General features: G+C 41.5%; 1 protein-coding gene across 1 annotated transcript in view; it reads left to right on the forward strand.

The window, feature by feature from the left end:
• luzp2 (leucine zipper protein 2) overlaps window positions 1-17,976 on the forward strand; it is a 64,883-nt gene extending 46,907 nt beyond the window's left edge. The window contains exons 7-11 of the mRNA XM_034525299.1: window positions 608-682; window positions 1,274-1,441; window positions 9,111-9,215; window positions 12,427-12,501; window positions 17,869-17,976. Of these exons, the coding sequence (XP_034381190.1) occupies window positions 608-682; window positions 1,274-1,441; window positions 9,111-9,215; window positions 12,427-12,501; window positions 17,869-17,976 (531 nt within the window). The remainder of the gene's footprint in view (window positions 1-607; window positions 683-1,273; window positions 1,442-9,110; window positions 9,216-12,426; window positions 12,502-17,868) is intronic.
• Window positions 17,977-22,967: the final 4,991 nt, after the last annotated feature.

A 22,967-nucleotide genomic window follows, 5' to 3' on the forward strand; every position in this document is an offset into this window, starting at 1 on the left:
AACACACTTATAATCTGCTTTTTGCACTATATGATTATAGGAAGTCAACAATATGCATAATACGTTATAACAATAATTTGTAAACACATTCTGTAACATTTTATACAAAATTTGTACGGTCAATTTTGAATAGTAGTTTTAAGTTAAAGCTGAATGGAATCGACAACATTTGATAACACAGATTTGTCTCTGTCAAAAAAGAGTTAAATGGATTATGGAAACCTCTCTGCCGAATAAATTCTGACTTCTGAATTATTTCCAATTCTAACTCAGTTAAAAAAATGCGAGTATACAGAAAAAAAAGTGAATTCCTGTTATTCTCTGTCCTTCAGACAGAAGAAAAGTTAAGTGTAAAAATAGACCACAAGTGTTATTCAACAAAACATTTTAGTGTCTTTTTCATACCAAGTATCCCCCCCCCCCCCCTTTTAAGGACACAGGGGATTCCCTGATGCTTGAGGCATGCAGTGTACATCACAGGGTTAAGTGCTCAGTCCTTTGCACTGCAGGTCTGTGTTATGGAGGAGTTTGGGATGGAGACATGCTTTGTGTGCTCGGAAAGGAAAAGAAAAAACCGAGCTGCTTCACAAGTCCCGTCTTTCTACAGGGGCAGCAGCTAATGGACCTGGAGCACAAGCTAACTATAGCCAAGGAAGAACTGGAGAAGACTGCACTGGATAAGGTGAGCGACTCTGCTTTAATTATTATGACGCTTATGTAATATTTCTTTATTTTGGGTTGTGACGTCTCTCTCATCTGACCTCATTTAAACCCTGCAATGTCCCCAACACATGATGGAAAAAAAGAATAAATAACTCTTTAAATGTTAGTCTGTTTAAATCAGTTGTAAGTTGATGGAAAATAAATGTAAATGTGTATTCATGGCAACTGATCTCATTACAGAGGGTGCGTTTTTGCGTTTTTCAAAATGCTCCTAACGCCTATAATTGACGAGGTATAATGTTGAAAAAAAAATGCATGTGGAGAAAAGTGCTGCTGCGTGAAAACGGGTAGTTCCAGTGCTCAGCTCAGCAGTACTGTGCTAAAAAATATAATTTAAACCAATCATTCTGTCCATTATTATTATTGATTTGAAAGTAAATTATCTTTTTGAGCATTACTTCTTCTTTTATTGCTCCGGTAAGTTCCGCTTCACGTCTCGCCTAACGACGCCTGCTAGCTCGCACCGAAGTCACTTTAATGTCGGGGAAGATGGTCCGGAGGGATTCAGGAATGTGTGTGTGTGTGTGTGTAACTTTGTTTTGTGGGACAGGAGTCGCAGCTGAAGGCGCTGAAGGACACAGTTCACATCTGCTTCTCAGCCGTCCTGCACAACCAGCCCGGCAGCAGCCACAGATTTCCCGTCTCCCCCGCCCACTTGTTCAGATACTCGTCGCTCATCAACAGCTCCAGAGTCACCTTTCAGCAGCCGCATGCCAAGGTAACTTGGTATTCCACTCGCTTCCATCCGATTTTAATAAATGGGGGGGGGGGGGGGTCCAAAAGATGGCCTTGGGTCGCTGTAAAAACGTGGCCCTTTTTTCCTAATGTTCAACGAATCGATCGAGTGACAGGTCCAGTCTGCCTCGTCTGCTGCAGATGAGGTCCCGCTGTCCTTGAAGCACCAGTCTCATTGTGAGGCACCTGCATGTAATCTGCAATGATGTCACAGAGATACACATCTAGAATGATAATCATGAATAAATGGGGCTTTTAGATAAATAATAATCATGATAATAATGTGTTGTGGTAGCAATAGTCTAACGTCTCTACATTTCTGCTTTTTCGTTCATGAAATGGTTTAAAAAGCACATTTATTCATGTTAACTCTCCACAAAAACTACCTGTGTCGTTTCTATTTCTTGTAACCTCACGCACAATTAAAAGAAAAATGATTAGCTTTAGTAAATAAATCAATCGATGTGCCATTTTTTTTTTTACTTTAAAAAAAATGTTCTAATCAAAAACCCACTCTGCAGCTCATCGTCTAAGAACATTTCTAAACATCATCACCGTGTTTTTTATTTTATTTTACCATGACGTCCAATGGCGTGAACAAGTCATGATACTTCAGAGCATATCTATTGCCTCCACACAGCTCTCAACATGGCGACGATGGCTAGCAGCTAACGGTGCAAACAAAAGCAACAGTGCCGACGTAGCCAACGGTGTTTTAGCAACAAAGGAAAAAGTACACGCCTCACATTGCTGTGCAAAAGATATATTTACTATTGGTTGACATCTTTAAACTAATCTCAAACTAAATAAAAAAACGCTACTGCTACACGTATGGATGAACTAGCCATGCTTTTATCCAATTTTGTTGAATCCCAAAAAAAATCACACGTTTTCTTTTCCGTGCCACGGTTACGTGTCATCGTAGTAATCACGGTTGATTGCAGAGCTGGAATGTTTAATTATTTCCATGGCAGCTTCATTTACCGAGGCCTAAAATAAACAATGCTGGGCATGAAGGCGAAATTAATTTCCACATCCCCTTGATATTACCTGGAAAATGATCAACGGGCCTCTTTTTTTTCTATTTATTTTCTTCACGGGAGCCATTTGGACTTGTCGGAGCACAGGTGCAATCATCGGCGTTAACGACGGCTCTATTCCGTTGGAGTCGGCCATGTCAGAGAGCCAGCGTGCAGAATGGTAATGCGGTGGAGGAGGCGGAGCTAAGTGGAGACTGGCCCTCATCAATCTTATTAATTACACCTGTGGTGCTCTGCAATGGAAAAAAAAGGGGGTTGCCTCACAAAATCTGGTCCGTTTGATTGTCCGTGACGGCAGTTTACAACCGCTACAACGTCTGAATGAGTTTCCCTTTAAGTAAAAAATGGAAAGCAAGGTGGATTTTCAGGGATATTTGCCTCTGTAATGGCGGAGCATAACATTTTCGTCTGACTTTCCCGATAAGATAAAGCTGTTTTCTTTCCGGTCCTCTTCCACGTAAACACCACCCGATTTTGAAATTCATTTCACACCGTAACTCCCAGCTCGGTGACATCACGGGGAATATGGCTCAGTGCCCACAATATTCACCTCACCGCACGCCGGAGCGCACGTAATGCACTGTCTGCGATGAGAATTGAAGTGTCGGGAGATTATTACCTGCTTTTCGACAGTCACTATTTGTCAATCCGATGCCTCCGAGTATCACTCTCCAGAGAGAAATATAGCCCTTGAAAATTAATTACCACAGTTGGGCAAACACAAATTCTCGATGGTTGTGTAAGAATAATAACGCGTCTGAATCAAGCGGCGGTCTAAAGTCTTTACCAGTTTTTTTTGTATTCCTTGGTGTTGCTTTTGGGAGGTAAAGCCCAATTACTTCAGGGCATTATGGGATGTCTGGTATGTTGGATTTAAAACATGTTCTCTGTTAAACGATAAACTCAATCTGACACTTTGAGAGGCTCCAAACAAAGCCTCTCAAAGTCAAGGTCACGGAGGGCTCAGGATTTAATCCCTTTTAAGAGAGTAAGGTGACTGGAAAGAGGATTCCTAATAAAGAAGAAATAGGATTATGCCATCGGCGTAGATATTGCATCTTGTTTTGCTCGACATTTTAGATGTCAAGTGTCGAGATTTTACCCCGTCGATATACCAAAAAGTATTTCTGTGACTAGAAGAGCGAGAACTGAAATGCACGTGGAAATGAACACATCGCTCTTTTGTTTCCTATAAAATATAATAACAAGAATATAACAAGATAATCCCGTTTTAACCGAAAGTGTATTTCAACATGGGGGGGGGGGGGGGGGGGGAATAAGCATCGCTCAAAAGACAAGTGAAGGAAAGTCTTAGTGTGGGTTGATGTATATATGTATTTTATTTATGCTAATGAAGTTTATACTTTCCACTTCATTAGCATACAAATAGCAGCACGCCGCCGCTAGCTCCGTTATCTCCCGTTGCCGCTGGACACTTTGACGGTGCTGCCTGGTGAATCTGAGCACGCCCTCACTGTAAAGATCACCGGGGGGGGGGGGGGGGGGTCAAATCTCATTTAAAATCACTGGCAAATTTATCTCAAATTAAATAGTTTATAAAAAATTTAAAAAAGTAAACCGGCACGCGATAGCGCTCACTGTGCACGAAGGAGCCAAACTGAGAGAGGGCAAAACGTCCAGAACTTGGCTCTTTGACGGCCACGTGGCGTTCCTCATTATCCTCATTAAATAACAGCACGGATGCACCCGGCATTATTGTTGTTGTTGTTATTATTATTGCATCCTTTTATCCCGGTTTCTGTTGCGTAGCTTTGAATCCGCCATATTATGTAAATTGTGGCTGAATCCATTCAGTTAGGCAAGGTTTATTTCTGAAAAAATGCACGACTAATCATATGTTAATTATTGTCTGTGATGGCACCACTGGCGGCGGCGGGGGGGGGGGGGGGTGACAAGAAAAAATTAACAATGCTCCAAAGCTTTTAGGGATATAGAGGAAGCATTTATCCACTAACTGCATGATAAAACATTTTTAGTTTTCACGAGCACACTTGTTTTTTGAAAAGCCCAAAGTGGGCGAGAGGGATGTTTGTTCAGGCTCACTGACACCACTTTGGTCTTCACGCTCGCTGTTTGAGTTTAACATAATGGGCCTTAAGCTCTGGTAGAAGCCACAGATAAGACCTTGCCCCTCACACACACACACACACACACACACACTCTTCTTGCTGGTGAAAGATTCATTAGTGTGAGGATGCAGAGATCAGCAGGATTGGAGTGGAAGTCGCTTCATATTTAACAGGCTCGGGGAGGGATCCAAGTCTTGTGGTCCGATAGCATGCAATTTCCATCAAAGTAATGGGGGATGATGTCGGAAGAGGAATCGGGGCTCTCGGCACTTACTATTTACTTTTTAAGATTATTTTCCTGTCTATATAAATGGACGACGGTTGACACTGCAAAATATTTTATTTTATTTTTTTATAAAAACGTTAGTTTTGAAGATAGAAGGACAAAGTGGAGCATTGATCCACAAACTGCATGATAAGACAGTTGAGTTTCATGAGCACACTTCAGTGTTCTTAAGAACCAACAGTGAACTCACCGACACCACTTTGAGCTCCTCAATCGTAGTTTTGAGTTAACATAAAGGGCCTTAAACTGAGAAGACTCTCCCAGACCTCGTCCCTCACACACACACACACACTTTGTTGGTTGCAATCTGCTAGCTATCCGCTCAATGCCACCAGATCCTGATATGAAACTTTCCTGATATGTAATGTTTCAGCTAAGAAGCATCTTTGTATTTTTAAGAAGGGAAATCGATTGGTCATATCCATGTTTCGATAGTAAATATTGTTGCTGAAGGATCGCCGGTCTCATGCAGAATAAACAGCATGTTCATTGGCCTCAATCTTCCATTGTTGTACCGTGAAAATGAGGAAGTGCTTTAAACCTGCATTCTTTCAAATGGCCTGAAGGGGGCGACGACTCTGGTTGCAAAAAAAAAATCAGATTTATGAGAAAGCGACTCTTTTTATTCCTTTTTTCTTAGAACTTTAACCCTTTCACGGTGTGCTTTCATTTCAGCTCGTGACGCGACAACATTGCGGTCGCCTTAAAATATTCTGCGTTGTACGTAGCTCCGCCCCCTCGTGTCGATGGCGACAGCTTAAAAACGGCTGACTCGAGGCTTTAAAGCCGCGGGTCACAAACAAATGGGCACTTTATCGATGTATATCCCTCGTGCTGATATGTTGATCTTAGATTAGATTAAATCTTACTTTATTCATCTCCAGGGGGAAATTTCTTGAAGCGGCAGCAAAACATTTTTTACATACAATACAATAAAATAAAATAGCAGGGCATATTACATTTAAAAGTTTAAAAATGAAAGTGTGTACAGTATATCTAAAGTATAAAGTGACAGCGGTGCAAGGTTTATTGATGTTCAATTCAATGTTCACTCTTAATAATAAAGTGTCCGTCTGTCTGTCTACCCATCCTGTGTCAAAAGTGATGAAATAATGTGTGGCACTCCTACAACTAAAGCCAATTCCACTGAAGCTTTCTAGAAAGATGTTGTTTGAGCTGACAAAGTACAAATGGAGTTTGACAGTGACACGGTTAAAAATTGCCCACGTTCATCTCGCGACCATCTTGTTTGGTGCTCTCCAGAGACCACTTTTGACCCAGTTAAGGAAACTGATGTGTACGAGCCGGGCGTAGAAGACAAGACGGTTGCTTCTGGAGAAACGTCTGCTGTACAAACTCTGTTTATCTCGTACTGTTCGGTCCTCGCTGAGCAATTTGTGGCAGACAGCGGGAGGAAAAACACTTACAGCGTAAATTCTTATAATAAGTTTTTTTGTGTTGCACCGTTCAATTATTTCATATATATATATATATATATATATATATATATATATATATATATATATATAAGTGGAAGCTGTGAAAACGGGCTCAAGAAGAGAATTGTAGGGTAAGTCAGAGATGTATATTTTCTGCACTGCTTGTAAATGTCGACATATTTCAGAATACGTGTCCATTGACAGCTCGACCTTTTCTTGTGTTGAATTTTTGCTGTCGAAGCCTAATGTGAACCGGCCGGCCGATAGACCAGCAGGACCGTTAGTTGTCCCCTACGGATTGTCCGATCGGACTGTTTGATTGGCTCGTTGTCGGAGCGGTGAGAAGTCTTGAGCCGCCCCGAAAGAAAAAGTCCAATGTTCCTCGAATGCGAGAGAGGGTCAGAAGACTTGAAACGGTCTTCTGGTAGCACTTCGGAGACACTTTGGTTGCGTCTGTCTGTTCTGACACGAGTATAGCAGCCGTGAGACTTTAGTCATAACACAAGCACAAGGTTCTTCTTCAGAAGGAAGAACGTAGGGAGAGCGGCGAGTTAGATTTTGTGGGTGAGGAAACATCTCGGCGAGAACCGTCCTTTTTTTTAAATGTTGGATTCGGATAGAATACCATACGGGATAAGACCACAACGTACTCATAATGAAACACTATCTGATTAAGTCTTTGGCTATTTGTCCCGCCCCTTCTCCACTGTGATTGGATGGCTGGGGGGGGGGGGGGGGGGGGGGGGGGAGGTTGTTTCTTACCAGCGAGTGTGCATAAATTACCAAATGCTCCTACTATAATGAATGAATGAAAACGTGCAATTAATTGGATTTCAAGCCATGTTAAGAGTTTATTAAGAATACATATATTTGTTGTTGTTTTGTTTATTATATATATATTTCATGTAAAAAAAAAAACTTCATATATATATATATTTTTTCTTTTATTTAAAAAAACGAAATCTTCATAAATATATACAGATATTGTTTATATTTTACAGTCCTATGCTCTGTTAGGAAGATTGCCACTTGCCTGACACAGATTGAGTGCATCGCGAAAACATTCCTCATCAGTATTCGAAATACTGCGTTGCACGAGATGGAAAAACAGAAGTTCACAGAATTCTCCCATGTAACCAAACTGAAACGCTAGAGTTTGGCCTCCAGCATTCAGCATTTCTTACTCCACCAAATTCAAAGCACGCGTACCTCACACACGGACATCATTTCAGGTGATGGAGATGCGGAGATTGCTCTACGCTCTCCTGAGAGAAGCGTTTCATCTCGTTTCCCTCCCACCGTCTTGACATTGCTTCGTCTATTTCTTTTTAAGTGGGTCACTTCACTGATGCATCACTGTTCATCATACGCAGCTCTCAAAGGGGGTGAAGCACAAATCTCCCATTTATTGATTATGCCTACTTTTCACTTGTTTGTATTTGTAGAGACATCAACCGCATGCTGGTTTGAAGGTCCAGGATCTGGGACCTGTAGGTCACCTCTGCATTTACATTCAATTTGATAACAAAATGGGAACTGACAACAGAAAGGGAAACTGGATATTTTCACTTATGTGAATATTATTGTCTCGTAACATAGAAAAGTAACATTTTTAGCCATGTGAAAAACCCGGCTCAATGGACAACAATACTGGTCTTTCACTTTAAGTCAGGCTGAAATACCTTAACAACTATTCCATGAATCGGCATTTTTCATTGACTTGTAATTGTGTTGGCAATACAATCGTGGACTGTATGTAAGAAGTTGACGCAGTCACCCATTGGTTTATGGACTATGGTGATTTGGCCGACACCTTATTGGTTTTTGTGCAACCAGAAATGACACGAGATGGTGGAGTTGAGTACAACTAAATGCTGTGTTAGGCAACCAAAACTGTTTCAATTAACCTTTTTATGAACAGACAACGTGGCGTTAAAGGGTTAAATTTGTATGACAAAAACACAGATAATTTACCAAATGAACATTATTATTCTAGTGAAGAGGACTTGAAACTATAGATTGAGACCATAAACTCATGTTTACTGAGGGAATATAACAAGTGGGAATTAGGGTCATTTTCTCATAGACTTCTATACAATCAGACTTATGTTTGCAAACAGAGAAGTCGCCCCCTGGTGGCCATTAGAAAGAGTGCAACTTCGAGGCACTCCCGTATTAGCTTCACTTTTCAGACCTGGAAGTTTTCACCGGTCAAGGATGTAACACAACATGAACTAAACTATTGAATGAAAAAAATCAATACCTTGTAATTTAATCGTGATCATTTAATCAAAACAGTGTCAGAAAACCTAATCTCAATGTAAGAAGTGTTTTATATATTGTGTGTCTGCTTTGAAACAGCTGGTGTGCTAGTGTAGTCTGGCTTCTAATCACTTCAAATTGAAGAAAATATCATTAATATATAATATAAAAATGTCGTTGATCTTCGTACTGGATATACGGTTGATATTTGCCGGTTTCACCTCCAAGCCTTTTTAATTTCTATAATTCTCTTTTTAGTTTGTCAGCATCCTGTTTTTTTTTTAAAATGTTGCCCTTCTAGCTGCCTGTTATGAAATAGTCATAACAGCCATGGTGTATTTACTTCAAATAAACAAGCTGAATTAGTTTTTTAATTGAACAAGTATGAATTTAACAGTTAGGAACGTTTGAGTCAGAACTATTTACTATTCAAGAACCCAGAGAGCCAGCGCTGACTCATCAACAAGCCATTTACATCTTTTATTCTTAACCCCAAGTTGAAATGTTTTGTTTTTTTCTGTCCCCCCACCAACAGGATATCTCTAAAGTTCAGAGAATTGTCTCAGCCAGTAAATCACCCGTGAACATCGGAGTAATGAGGAGAGAGGGTGACGGAGTGAAAGCCTGCCAAATGGAAAAGGTGAGAGCCTTTTAGGGGTAATATGCTATAATGACCTCTGTGACCCCGAGGCCCTGAATCCTCGAGGGTCATCTGTTCTCCCAATTCATGCTCAAGCCATTGTTACCACTTTTTTTTACTTCATTAATCAAGACATGTTGTGCAAGAACGGCAACAAGTCTCAACAATTTAGTTTCTCTAGTTCAACTTATTACCAAAGGTTTGAACACTGACTATGAACAGACCATTTTATTAAGAATAATACATCCAATGTACCCCCGTGCTTTGCAGAAACCTACATTTGTTTTTTGGCAACAACAGAAAAATACATCGGCAACTATTTGTGATATTGGCTTGTTGAAGACTGGTCAACTGCTTCCTGCTCTCAAAAGACTACCACCTTGTTCTGTTTTGTGATAGTACATTAAATATCTTTTAGGTACTAGACTTTCTGATTTTCAGCCCCGATCACAAGGTATATATAAAGTGTGGCATTTGCCTCATTAAAGCTAAAATATGCATTGTCCTTGACGCACATGAGGCCTGGCGCCTCTGGGAGTAATTCTACAAGTGTACAGTGTTCTGGAGCAGAAATTAAATGAACCGATTAGTCAATGACACTGTTATTAACCTTTTTTTTAAGTCGATTATCAAACGCTCAATTTTCCTGCTTCTCAAATGTGATGGTTTGAAATTTCAATCTGAAGACATCACCTGGGGCTTGGAATTTTAATATATATATATATATATATATATATATATATATCTTTCTTTTAGATTAATTGATATTTTGTCCATAAAAAGTTATCTGGACAAATTAAATCAATAGTGAAGATAAATGACCCCTTCACTAAGCCCCAGACAACCTGTCAGCGCTACCACGGAGCCCACACTGCCACTAACTGCACTCACGAAATAAATATGATCAAATCTTTGGTAAAACAAAACAAAAAAGAGATTTCATAAGTAAGCAGACAGAAGGCTCTACAATATGTGAACCACCAAGACAGAAGACGCGATGAAATTAAGGAATAGTGTTGTACATTATGTGTCAGCACTTAAATACTTTCCTCTGCTAACGTTGGCTCTACAGGGTTTTACGTGGAAAAAACAACATTTCTAGAAACACGTTTCACCTTTTTAACCCATCACTATAACACAAGGTTTCACCACGACTAGCTCCAAATCCACAAAACCAACCTGAAGGTTGAAGAAAAGCTTTAAACTGGCTTGATTGGCCAATCTGCGTTTGAGGGCGGGACTTAGCGAAGTACCGATAATGATTCCAGCAATGCAACTGCAGACGTAACGAGGAAGTACATCTGCAGTTGCAGTGAAGCATGCATTTCAAAAGGAGGTGCTCACTCACCTTGACACCTGAGGACCTTGACGGGAACATTTGGAGGAGAGCCGAGTGCCTTGCTGGCACTTTGAAAGCAGTCGTCGAGGGAGGAGCGAGAGAAGCGGTGACTGACCTCCATCCCGTGTTGGACTCATGGCGGAGCGTTCAGTCATCAGGAAGGCTCCGAAGTGAGTCGTCTCCGACCCCGTCAGAACTTAACGGGATCCGAAAGAAAGCAGCGGAAGCGAACCGGGTCCGTGAGGACTTCTGGCAAGTGGCGATCAAGAGCTATTACAGATATAAGTTGATGGACCACTGGACACAGGGGACTACCTAGGAGACGCCACCCAGGGAGCAAATTACCCTCAATGGCATCCGTGTCAAAGTGATTAAAATTGTGCCAAAAAGCAAAGTTCACCGGGGTCCCCACACTTGATTATCTATTTTTTGGCGGGGTAAAAAAAAAAATTGAAATCCTGCAGCAAGAGTGGGAGAAACATTCCGATACAGATAAGGACAATACACAATATCTGTTTTTTTTAAACCAGGTGTTTTTACCTCTTGAACAAAGACATATTTTCCCCCCTGTGGGCTCAGAGGAAATGAGGAGAGACGGTGTGTACGAGCGCGTCGAGCTTTTGGGTTTTGAAAACGACGGGTTCGCTGCACTCTAACAAATGATTTTCATCGACAGACGTCACGCTTAGCCGTTTTAAATATATATATATTTCAAAATGCATTAGGGCCCGAAGATCTCTCGTGTCATTGTTGGTATGAAACAGCCAGACGTTTGGTTCCTCGCTCGTCCTTCACGGGGTTTGATGCGGACGACATTATTCTGTGATTCACAGTGTCTATTAGAAGAGAGAGAGGAGGCATTCATGGACGCCTGTGTCGTGTGTATCCTGTATTAAGCGTTGTTTTGATTATAACAAATTTGCAGCAACGTTGCATGAAAAGCAAAAAGTATTACCAGGTCACGAAAAAAAAAAAAGAAAAAAAAGGTGCGTCGCAGTCGGGAAATGATCGACACCCTTTATGTGAAATGACTAAATAACACATCCTGTAGGGGCTGCAGCTAATGATGATTTTCTGTATTGATTATTCCACGATTGATTTTGTTTTTTTTGAAGTAATCTCAAGTTCTGCTGAGCCGGAGGTGACATCTTCATATTGACTCCTTTTTTTTGTTTTTTTAAACCATCCAGCACCCCGGTGCTCATTCCCAGGACGTCGAGTAGTGACACTTTGTCTCGCCCGTCGATGTCTGATACCGACACTCAAGGCTACATTTAGAGTGTTTATGAGACGCACCGGGGTTTGAAGTAATTACTATGTGAACCCGTCCTCGTCATGATGAGACGCTCTGAGGAAATGCTCCAGGAGTGTAAAAACAAACTCAGGACAACAAGTTGTTGTTGTGTTTACAACATTAAGTCTCACTTTCGCTCTACAAATGGAGAATATTAATCCCAAAACGTGATGTTTCTAAACCTAAGGAAGTGCTTTTGTTTACTGCCATAGTGGAGCGTCGTAGGGTCCTGGTTCAAACACTTTTACCACGATAATGTAAAATTATTGAAATGAAATTCATCATAAATTCATTATTTTTGTTTTTAACAAATGTTCTGTTAATTGACTAATAAATGATCTAATAGTTTAATCAGTGGAAAACTGTCTGTGATAATAATACAACTATCTTTGTACAGTACACACGTGAACTGCTTCCCTAAATTACTGTCATTAATCAAATGATAAGGTGTACGAGAATATTATATAAAAGAAGCTTTTTTTCTTTTTTGAGGGGTGAAAATCAAAAAAGCATATGAACGACACCGTCTATTAATCCAAATGTGTTTTCACTGAGATATTTTCCCTCTGCTCCCACAGCCCGGTGGCAGCTGCTTCCAGAATCAGACGGAGGAATCGGCCCCAGACAGTAAAAAGCTACCAGAGCCACAGCAGGTGAGCCCGACTCGCATTTATATTATATATTATATTATTATTATTATTAAGATGCAGACACGTCTAAGTTGACTCTTGTTGGCTCCACAGGAAGTGATTAATCCATTAAATCAGAGGAAATGTCGTACAGTACGACGATGATGCTCTTCTATATTTTGGTTATTAATCCAACAAAAAGACCAAAATCAACAATGAAGTTGCTTTTAAAATACTTTACGACTTGCCTACCCCTTTTCTCTCTGGCCCTCAGCCAAAAGCACATTCATTCCCACTGAAGGCGTAAATTGTTTTTTTTAAAAAAATGGGTATTCTTTAAAAAGACTCGATCATACCCAGAACAGTTTTGAGCAAACTCGACTCTGCCAGGAGTAACTAGTGCACATTTTTTGGGGTCTACTTTTCTCCGGCGTGGATTAATGAGCATTTGCTCAAAATAAACTCCAGTGTGAGTGTTTGTGATAATGAAGGAACGCGTCAGCCGGTGCAACTTTGTGGCCGATTGATGCGTTTTTAATGGGTTTTGACAACAATGGAGGTCTATGGCACAGAAGAGTTGGCATCACAGGAAGGTGCTTGTCAGCGATTCAAGTCATTGTTTTTTTTTTTGGGGGGGGGGGGGACTTGACTATTTGTGGTGAATTTTGACAACGAGCTCTCATAATCAAAAATGTGAAAAACAGGAAGCGTGACGTGGATGCTTCAAATAAAATGGGAAGAAAAGCCAAGCAGGTGTGCGTGTGACTGCAGTGACAACTCATCCCCCTGAAATGATCAAATTCAGTGTGCAACAAAGTGCGACGCAAGTGGAACAAAGCAGAGCAGATGACACACAACGCCCACAACGCATTCCCCGAAAGATGGCAACCAATCTCCTAAAACCTAATATTCAGGAGTGCCAATGTCACCTGTAGTGTGAGATATTCAATGCCCTGCCAGAGCCCGTGCATAACTGCCTCCCTCATCGTATTATTGTATAGAGTCACACCTGCGTGGCAGTGGCAGATGGTACGACAAAAACAATGCATCTCATTTCCACGCCGTGCAACACTAACCGAGCAGCCGTCTTGCATTCCAAGTGTCGGCGATCCATTTTTAGACGCGAGAATATATTTTTTTTTTAAAAAAGGACATCTCGACAAAATGGGGCAGATCCGTCTTCACTTTATTTGTGTTTGTGCCAGAGAGATATTCAGATAGATAGAATCTCGACACAATTGCTTTTTATTTATTTTTTCGTCTAAGTGGACCGTCGCCGATACAAAAGGAGTACAAGATTAGTAGTAAGAGTATTAGTTCAACGTGTTATGTTACATGTTATTGAAATCAAAAGCAGTGCATTAGGTATTTATTTTGCTCTGTTTCAACGCAAGATGCCAGAACAATGAACATTTGAGTAGTGTTAATCTAAAAGTTGATATTTTAATTTTTCCTCGCATCGAGGATCTTTTCGGAGTCTCCACGCAGAGATTTTAGCCAAGGCCAAAATGATAAAAAAATTGAGAATAAAAATAGCAATCAAAAATCCGGTCCCAATGTGTTTTTAATAGCCGGAACATGAACTCAGATTTGAAGTATTTGACTCGTAGCAGTCGATTCCTCTTATTCACAGCCGCTGTGTTGTCCGCTCCCGTTCTAATTCCCCGGGCGTCCGATACCGACCCACGAGGCACCCTGTAGCGTCTGTACGAGATGCAACTGGGCTTTGGAGTGACTCCAAAGTAAAGCCATCGTTGGCGTTATTCAGGCCAAAGTCAAAATGGTTTTGCGTACATGGACACGTGAAAACAACGCCAATGGAAAGTCAATTCCGATCTTATGTAGACGCGTTCCTATGACTTTGAATATGTCAGAGTGACTACTAGTAGTATTGAACAAGACCACTTATGATGGGGGGGCCGAACCAACACAGGACTCTAAACCATACTAAAAAAGTAGTTGTGGTTTTGTTGCATGAATCTGATGTTTAGGGTGGTTTTCTGAAACCTAATCAAGTGGTTTTGTTGTACTGAACATAACTTCTGTTATGTGGTGTAATGTTATCCCCCCAAAAAAGGACAAATCCTGTTCCTATTAACAAAAACTAATAGATGCATTTCGTGACTAATTCACACACTTTAATGACACTGTTTTATTATTAGCTGCAGCGAGTAAATGCTCTGAGTGTGATGACGTGGTATGAAGACGAGGTGAAGGAAGTCAAACGCACTCGGGACTTTTACCAAGAGATCGGAGTTCAAAGCATTGTGGGGTTATTTTGAAGTCAAGTGTTTAATTATAATGCTTAATGCTTATTAGTTTAAGCCACTTTTAATTAAATAATTTTTTTCTTCAATTTGGAGCGATACAAAAAGGTTGAGATGACTTGTAACGTCTTGAGCTACGGACTCTTCAGACATTTTATTTTTATTTTTTTTTTCTAGTGGAAATCTTTTTCCCTCATTAATTTGTCAGATTTTAGTTGCAGCACCGAATCAACAATTGAGTTTCTTTCACCGCTGTCGGACGCCTTTCCCTCGTGCGCGGCACTTGCCATTCATGGTGTAGTAAACAATTTGATTGGTAATGATTTGCATGCCGGTCTCCGCGAATCAATCAGCATTAAAGTGCCCCCCCCCCCCCCCCCCCCCCCCATTCCTGTCCCTACTCGACCTTCATTACGTGTTCTCGTGTTCGATTTCTTTGACTGATAACCTGAGTGGCGTCTCGCCTTTATGTTCAACTGCTCTCGGAGGAAAAAGGCTTTTCCTTGTCTTCTTCGCACCTGTTGTGTGTTTTTTTTGGTGTTTTTTTGTACAACACAAAGCCGAGTTTAGATAGCAACACATTTTTATAGGCGAGGCGTATTCACGCGGTCCTGTGATCAAACAAAGGAGGCTCTCATCAATGTAGCCTGAACATCGACAGGCTGACAGGCCGGTGCCGACAAACCCAGAGAGGACTTTCAGCCAGATTAAGGGTAATGTCAACAACACGGGAGGGAAGTAGCCTTGTTCCAGCTCGGTAGATATACTGTGCAAGCTTTAAAGCCGCAGTACGCAATCTAAGCAAAGTTTCTATAAAATATATAACTCCGGAAACATTTCAGCAAACCCTGGCATCCTTAAAACAATAGATCACATCTCTTAAGCACAGTGGCATCCGTATTGTTTGTTTCTGACATTCCTGAATACATTAAAAATAAAAAAGGTGCAAGTGGAGACTGGAATATGAAGATGCAAAATCACAAATTGTCAGGGGGAAATAAATCAACTGAGCCAGCTATGGAGTTGGTTGAAAATCATCAATTATTTATTGTTATTCAAAATAAAAAAATGTAAAAGCAATGAATATGGCTGTCACTCCTGAATCTATATTTTTTCAAAGTCTTTTTACAAGCAATGTTTGGTGAAAGATTATTTCATACGGCATCAATGAAATAGGGCGAGGAAGGGGCCTTCTTCCTTTTGACCTTTTGTTACATCCTTAGGATAACAGCGCAGCGCCAACATAGCCTTTCAGAGGTAGTATTTCTAAAGTTTGTATTTCTAAAGTTTGTATTCTATCCAAACATGTTGGCTGTCCTTAAAAAAGATGCACATTTTTTTGAGCACATCTGTTTCCACCACACCGCTCTCAACAACATGAGCCGGTGGCTAGAAGAAGCTAACGGGGTAACAGCGGAAACGGTGCAAACAACGGCAACAGTGATGACAGAGCTAACAGCGGTAACCTGGGGGGGTGGGGGGTGGGGGGTAGGCGCTCGGGCAACACCATCCATCTACAGCATTATCAGCTGTAACCACTGTGTAGTGCAGCTCTCACATGAACTTAGTTGCACTAAAAAGGTAAACAAATATCCGAGATGCTCGGACTACAGCACACCCTTAACATAGCAAATAGCTGTTTGCTGCTATATTAATGCTCTGAATGTCATCTAGAGAACCTTTTAAGTGAGTTTTAGCTGGCGAGAAATAAGATGCACAAAGAAAATGGAAAATCCCAAATCCGCATCAAAGTGCACGAGGTGAGAAAAGGTTTGCCTGCAGATGAAAGTGCGAGTCATTGAGTACCCAGTCTCTGTCTCTGAATCACAAAAATACATACATTAGAAATGTGTTACTTAGTGTTGTCTTATTACTCAAATTTAAAGTGATTGGATACACGTAGAGGTGTTCGTTGCCTCTTTTTGTATTTAGGTTATAAGCCACAGCCATGCAGACTGATGTTTAACTCAATGATTTCCAAGCAGCCAGCGCCTGAAGGCATTCTCCAAAGTGACATTGGTGAACTCAAAACAGATGCTTTGCTCTGGGAATTGGTTTCTAGGGTATGTGTGCAGTGCTTACAACATGTCATCGCCAAAACTAACTGAAATGATTCCAAATATCCAGAGAAAATTTATTTTCAGTTAAGTGCGTTTATATATTATTCCAAATATCCAGAGGAAATGTATTTTCAGTTAAGTTTGATTTTATATGTAACACATTTGATAGCTGGAATGAAAACCAGCAGGGCTCTGTTGCTGTGTCGGCGTTTCAACACCTAGTATCAGAACAATTTGACAAGGATAAAGTATTGCTGCCCAGGGTATCTGTGAGAAACGATTGCCCTCGAATGACGAGGCCACATCAAGAAGTAATCTCACCGTAGCAATTTCTCTAAGATGACAAAATGACGCTTGATGACATTTCTAGTGATGCCTTTAAAGGTGATGTAAGAATCCAGGAACCGGGAGCAGAAACCTGGTCTTGAGTGTGAAGGACTAATGTCTGAAGGTGGAAACTGTCTAGATTTGTCTCGTATAAACATCTCATTCACCTATGAACTTGGCTGACATCATTTAGTGACACAGTAATAAATATATATATAGTTGGGTGTCATCTGCGTACGAGCTGTGAATGTACCTCAAGCATCATAGATTGAAGCTCAATGCACCAAGTTGCACATGAACATACGCTAGTCAGACCTCAAGAATACAAACCGTATGCTTTGGTATGAAACAAAAGGGATGGACACACAACTTCTGTTTATACGGAAAATCCTCGGGGCACTTCTAGAATTAGTTTGCTAACATCAACTGTCCTGTGTTCTATACATTTTACTTAGTTAACGTAGTTATTTCAAGGTCAACCGTGATGTTTTTTTTTCCTTAAGGCTGACCAAGTTGTTTGAATTTGCAGCGTTTATCACGTGTTTAGTGCAACAGCGCTCTGGGTGTTGGAAGTAGCATCCGACTGTGTGGCTACAATGGCCCCGTAGTCTTTAAATAACGTTCTTTTGCATTTAGGAGCATTTCCTGCTTAGAATTACAGACCGCCACGTGTCTGCTGCGGAATATTATTGTGTCGATCTCATTAAGAATCTTTTTATCCTCTGAACCTAAAACAGCAAAGGAGCCAACCGCAGACCGGAAAATCCGACACAAAGCTCTCAGACGACAGCGAGGCGGCGGAGGGAGGCAGCAGCAAAAAGACAAAGCCACACGAACGCGACTGAGCGGACGGCACATCATCCAAAAAATGCTCCCGCATCGCCTGAAGGATCTTTCTAAGAGCACACACTCTGCGCACTCTCACAAAACAACATATGTGCGCCCACACACAAACAAACACACACACAGACAGCTACACACACACACACACACACACATCAGCATTGTTTGCAAAAGCTGAGACTCTGGAATCGTCAACACAACCAATTTCTGACTGTCATCTGCAAAAACCTTCATAATAAAAAACGGCATGCATTCTAGAAATTCTTTAAAAAAAATAAAATAAAATAAAAAAAAAAAGGTAGCAAATGGCACTGGTAACTTGTTTCATGATCGTTCATTTGTTGTTTACTTATCTGAGTTTTTATTCCGAGTGAGGACACTGCTTTCTAAATGTGTGATCTTTCTAGAAAAATCCCTTTGCACTGGTGAGGTCTGACACTGTATCCTGTGATATAAGTACATCAATTGACAAAAAGATACTACTACTACTACCCAACTTAGAATATTGTTTATAACTCATTGTAGCAAGGTTAATTTACTCCTCCACATTTTTAAATATAGAGGCTCAAGTTGGCTGGCCAACTGTTCAACGTTTAATATTTCAGCACTCTTTCTGCCTTTAACACTCGAGGCGAAGAGCCAAAGACTCACAATGGGTCGTCTCCCTGAGAACGTGCCGTGCACTGAGTAGTAACTCCGAGCTACGTGTATCTCTGTTATCTGACCTTTCTGTGTCCTTTCAATAAAACTGTAATTTTCAGTAAATGTGTGAAGAATAAATGGTTATTCGTGGGAAAGAAACGAGTGAGTATATGTTTGTGATCAACAACAGGAGGAAATGTGTTGCGCGGCGAAGAGCGAAGAGCAATCAGCCTCGTGAATATGAATTAGGTTTCAGACAATACGAGAAGAGGAGGCACCGACGCGTCTGAGGTTAGGAGAACAATTTGTGGGTTCTTTTCTCCAAAAAATAGAAATTCTCCGTCGTGCAATTTTTAAAAAGTGGAATAATTATCCGATAGAAACGAGGAAGGTCAGAGCGTGACCTTTTTGTTGTCTTAGCCGTCCAAAAATGCAAATCCAGCCTCCGTTCACTGAGCACTTATATTCTTTCATCTGCATCACTGCACAAGTAGACAAATATTTACGCATTTTGTTTAATAAAGTCTTTTATTTGATCACTAAATGCCACATCCAAATGCTGCTTCTACGCTGCGCTTCACAGTAGACGGTTGACACACAAATTCAGCCTTTTTAATTCATATGCAGTGCAGTCATTTTTTTATTAGCACTTAATTTGCTGATCATTGTTTAGATTAATCATTCTAAAACAAAACACCCAAAAGAATTTTAAAAAATGCCCGGAGCCAAATGTGATCTCAGCAATTTGTCCAACCAAGAGTCCAAAAGTTTAATGTATTATCCGGTAAGATGAGGGAAATCCAGATGATCTCACTTTTGAGAAGCTGGAAACAATAAATCATCCACATTTTTGCTTTAAATTTTATCTACATAAATGGCGAATCAATCTAAATAGTTTATTTACTATTTTCGAACGACTAATAGATTAACTGACTAATCGTTGCAGCTCTAACAGTTGTGATGAATGTCTGGCGGGAGGAAACAGAAAAGGAACTGGAGAAAGCATAACAAGAGGTGGAGTTCTCAGGGGGGGGTCCTGAGATCAATCACACAGCTGTTACACAATAAACAAAAGGTGAATGAACAAGAAACTAAGTGCCTTAAAGCTGCATTCTTTCTCCTGACCACCAGGGGGCGACTCCTCTGGTTGTATAGAAGTCTATACTTCATGTGTTAAAGCTGCATTCTTTCACATGACCACCAGGGGGCGACTCCTCTGGTTGTATAGAAGTCTATGCTTCATGTGTTAAAGCTGCATTCTCTCTCCTGACCACCAGGGGGCGACTCCTCTGGTTGTATAGAAGTCTATGCTTCATGTGTTAAAGCTGTGTTCTTTCTCCTGACCACCAGGGGGCGACTCCTCTGGTTGTATAGAAGTCTATGCTTCATGTGTTAAAGCTGCATTCTCTCTCCTGACCACCAGGGGGCGACTCCTCTGGTTGTATAGAAGTCTATGCTTCATGTGTTAAAGCTGTGTTCTTTCTCCTGACCACCAGGGGTTGACTCCTCTGGTTGTATAGAAGTCTATGCTTCATGTGTTAAAGCTGCATTCTCTCTACTGACCACCAGGGGGCGACTCCTCTGGTTGTATAGAAGTCTATGCTTCATGTGTTAAAGCTGTGTTCTTTCTCCTGACCACCAGGGGGCGACGACTCTGGTTGTATAGAAGTCTATGCTTCATGTGTTAAAGCTGCATTCTCTCTACTGACCACCAGGGGGCGACTCCTCTGGTTGTATAGAAGTCTATGCTTCATGTGTTAAAGCTGTGTTCTTTCTCCTGACCACCAGGGGGCGACTCCTCTGGTTGTATAGAAGTCTATGCTTCATGTGTTAAAGCTGTGTTCTTTATTCTCTCTCCTGACCACCAGGGGGCGACTCCTCTGGTTGTATAGAAGTCTATGCTTCATGTGTTAAAGCTGTGTTCTTTCTCCTGACCACCAGGGGGCGACGACTCTGGTTGTATAGAAGTCTATGCTTCATGTGTTAAAGCTGCATTCTCTCTACTGACCACCAGGGGGCGACTCCTCTGGTTGTATAGAAGTCTATGCTTCATGTGTTAAAGCTGTGTTCTTTCTCCTGACCACCAGGGGCGACTCCTCTGGTTGTATAGAAGTCTATGCTTCATGTGTTAAAGCTGTGTTCTTTATTCTCTCTCCTGACCACCAGGGGGCGACTCCTCTGGTTGTATAGAAGTCTATGCTTCATGTGTTAAAGCTGTGTTCTTTCTCCTGACCACCAGGGGGAGACTCCTCTGGTTGTATAGAAGTGTATGCTTCATGTGTTAAAGTTGTATTCTCTCTCTTGACCACCAGGGGGCGACTCCTCTGGTTGTATAGAAGTCTATATAAATGACTCTACTTCTCTTGATGTATTCCCTCAGTAAACATTGTAAACATGAGTTTATGGTCTCAATCTCCAGTTTCAAGTTTTCTTCAATACAGCATGATGTTGATGTTTTGAAGATAAACAATGGACAATAAAGCCAGGTCATTCTTGTGATTGACAGGTTGTTACCGCCCATGTTTTCCTCTTACAACTTGAACCCTTTTTTCGAAGTGTGTTTTTCTCTTCATGAAAGGTAATTGGAATATTCACCATTGACGCTCCACCTTCTCCACCTTCTCGTATCCCTTCTGGTTTGCGAAACCACAGGACGACCAAAAGACCAAATCCCAGGCTTCAAAACGCAGCACTCCACAAACCAATGGGTGACCAAAAAAAATAAAAAATTCAACACGCCATCGTCACCTTTTCAAAAAAAGGTCATCCAAATTATGCCTCGACGTCACTCTCTCATATGTTTGGCATCCATATTTGTTTGCGACAAACTCCCGCGTCTCCTCTCTCTGGGCTCTGAAAGGCCACCGACTGTTTTAAATCAGCTCTGCGGTCACAGCGTTCCCCCCTCGGTGTGACATTTGGTGCGGTCGCCGAGCCCAAGAGCGTCCACGCTGTAAAACGCTCGGCGACAGGTGCACAGCTCTATTTTACGGCCCCGTAATCCATCTGTTTCGCGAGTTTGAGAGCCTCTTCCGGGCCGCCTCTACGTCTTGCTGAGAGCAAACAAAAGGGCCGTTGCCAGGAATTTGGAAAACCCCACAGGCAGGCCTTGCAAACGCTGCCATTAAACCTCAGAGCTGCCAGTGGCCCAAACGGGGGTGGGGGGGGGGAAGATGGTCGTGGTTGCCATGAACCGAACTGGCTTTAGTTTAATCAAAGTGATGCTGTGTTTTTTGAAAGCCACCTTCATTTTACTGCCACCCATTCTCAGCTTGTGGGTGTCGTGTATCTTTCAAGGACAATTACTCAAGTCTTAATTTCTAGCTGAGCTGCACACCCGGCCGACAGGGAAATGGCCACTGACAGCGTGCAAGAGTCCTCTGCTTTCTTTTCACTTCGTTCAGCTTAATTTGGTCAGGAAGTGTCAGAGAGAACAACAGATGTGTGTGTGTGTGTGTGTGTGTGTGTGTGTGTGTGTGTGTGTGCAGGATCACAACAAGTCGCACAGGCAATCTCCGGATGTGTTTACTACGAATCTCAAAGCCATTTTCTTTTCAAACTTGGAACAAAATCAACACAATCAAAACTGTAATGTTTCAAAAACTCAACCGTTACACAATGTGTGCAACAGGCCATGTCTTGTGCTCCAGGAGGAGCCAGGCTGATCCATTCCTCAGTCCAGTTGCCCTATCAGTAAAAACATGGCTCTTGTTGTTCTCGTGCCCGACACAAGAATGGAGGGTGGAAGCCGAGCTGGATGGGTAATCACACCTGAGAAGTAACGTGTGAGGCTAGAGATTTCCCGAGTCGATCGTGATGGCCCTACTCCAGGCATATTTTAATGGATGAGTAAATGCTCAAAAATAAAGCCGATCAAAAACCCAACCCCTTTCTTTTGCTGAACCACCGACTGTGGGATGAGGAAAACTATTTAGTTACGAATTAGTCTGCTCGCTGTTTCTCATCAGCAAAGAGCGGCGTACAAAACGTTCAGGAAGCAGGTTGCAGGTGCGCCGCCGCTAATTACAGGTGATCAGCTTGGGCGTTGTCGGGCGTGCGAAGCCGGCGTTCGAACATTGCCGACGATTGTTTTCGGAGGTGAACGCAGCGTTCCGATGAAAACACCCCGTAGACGAAGAGTTAGAGTAGAGCAGCTCAATGCCAGTTCTACTCTAACTCTCTTTCTATGTCAAAAAAATCGTATAAATAATTTAAAATGAACAACTTTTGAACCAGGGCCTTTTAGTGTTTGCATCTGGCAGCGTGGGAAACATGTATTTATGAAGATTACAGCGGTTATTTCACTGTGTCAGATACTGTACATGTTTAAATATAAACGCACAGGACTCGG

Source organism: Cyclopterus lumpus, chromosome 3, assembly GCF_009769545.1.
Source record: "Cyclopterus lumpus isolate fCycLum1 chromosome 3, fCycLum1.pri, whole genome shotgun sequence".
In the NCBI taxonomy this organism is placed as follows: domain Eukaryota; kingdom Metazoa; phylum Chordata; class Actinopteri; order Perciformes; family Cyclopteridae; genus Cyclopterus; species Cyclopterus lumpus.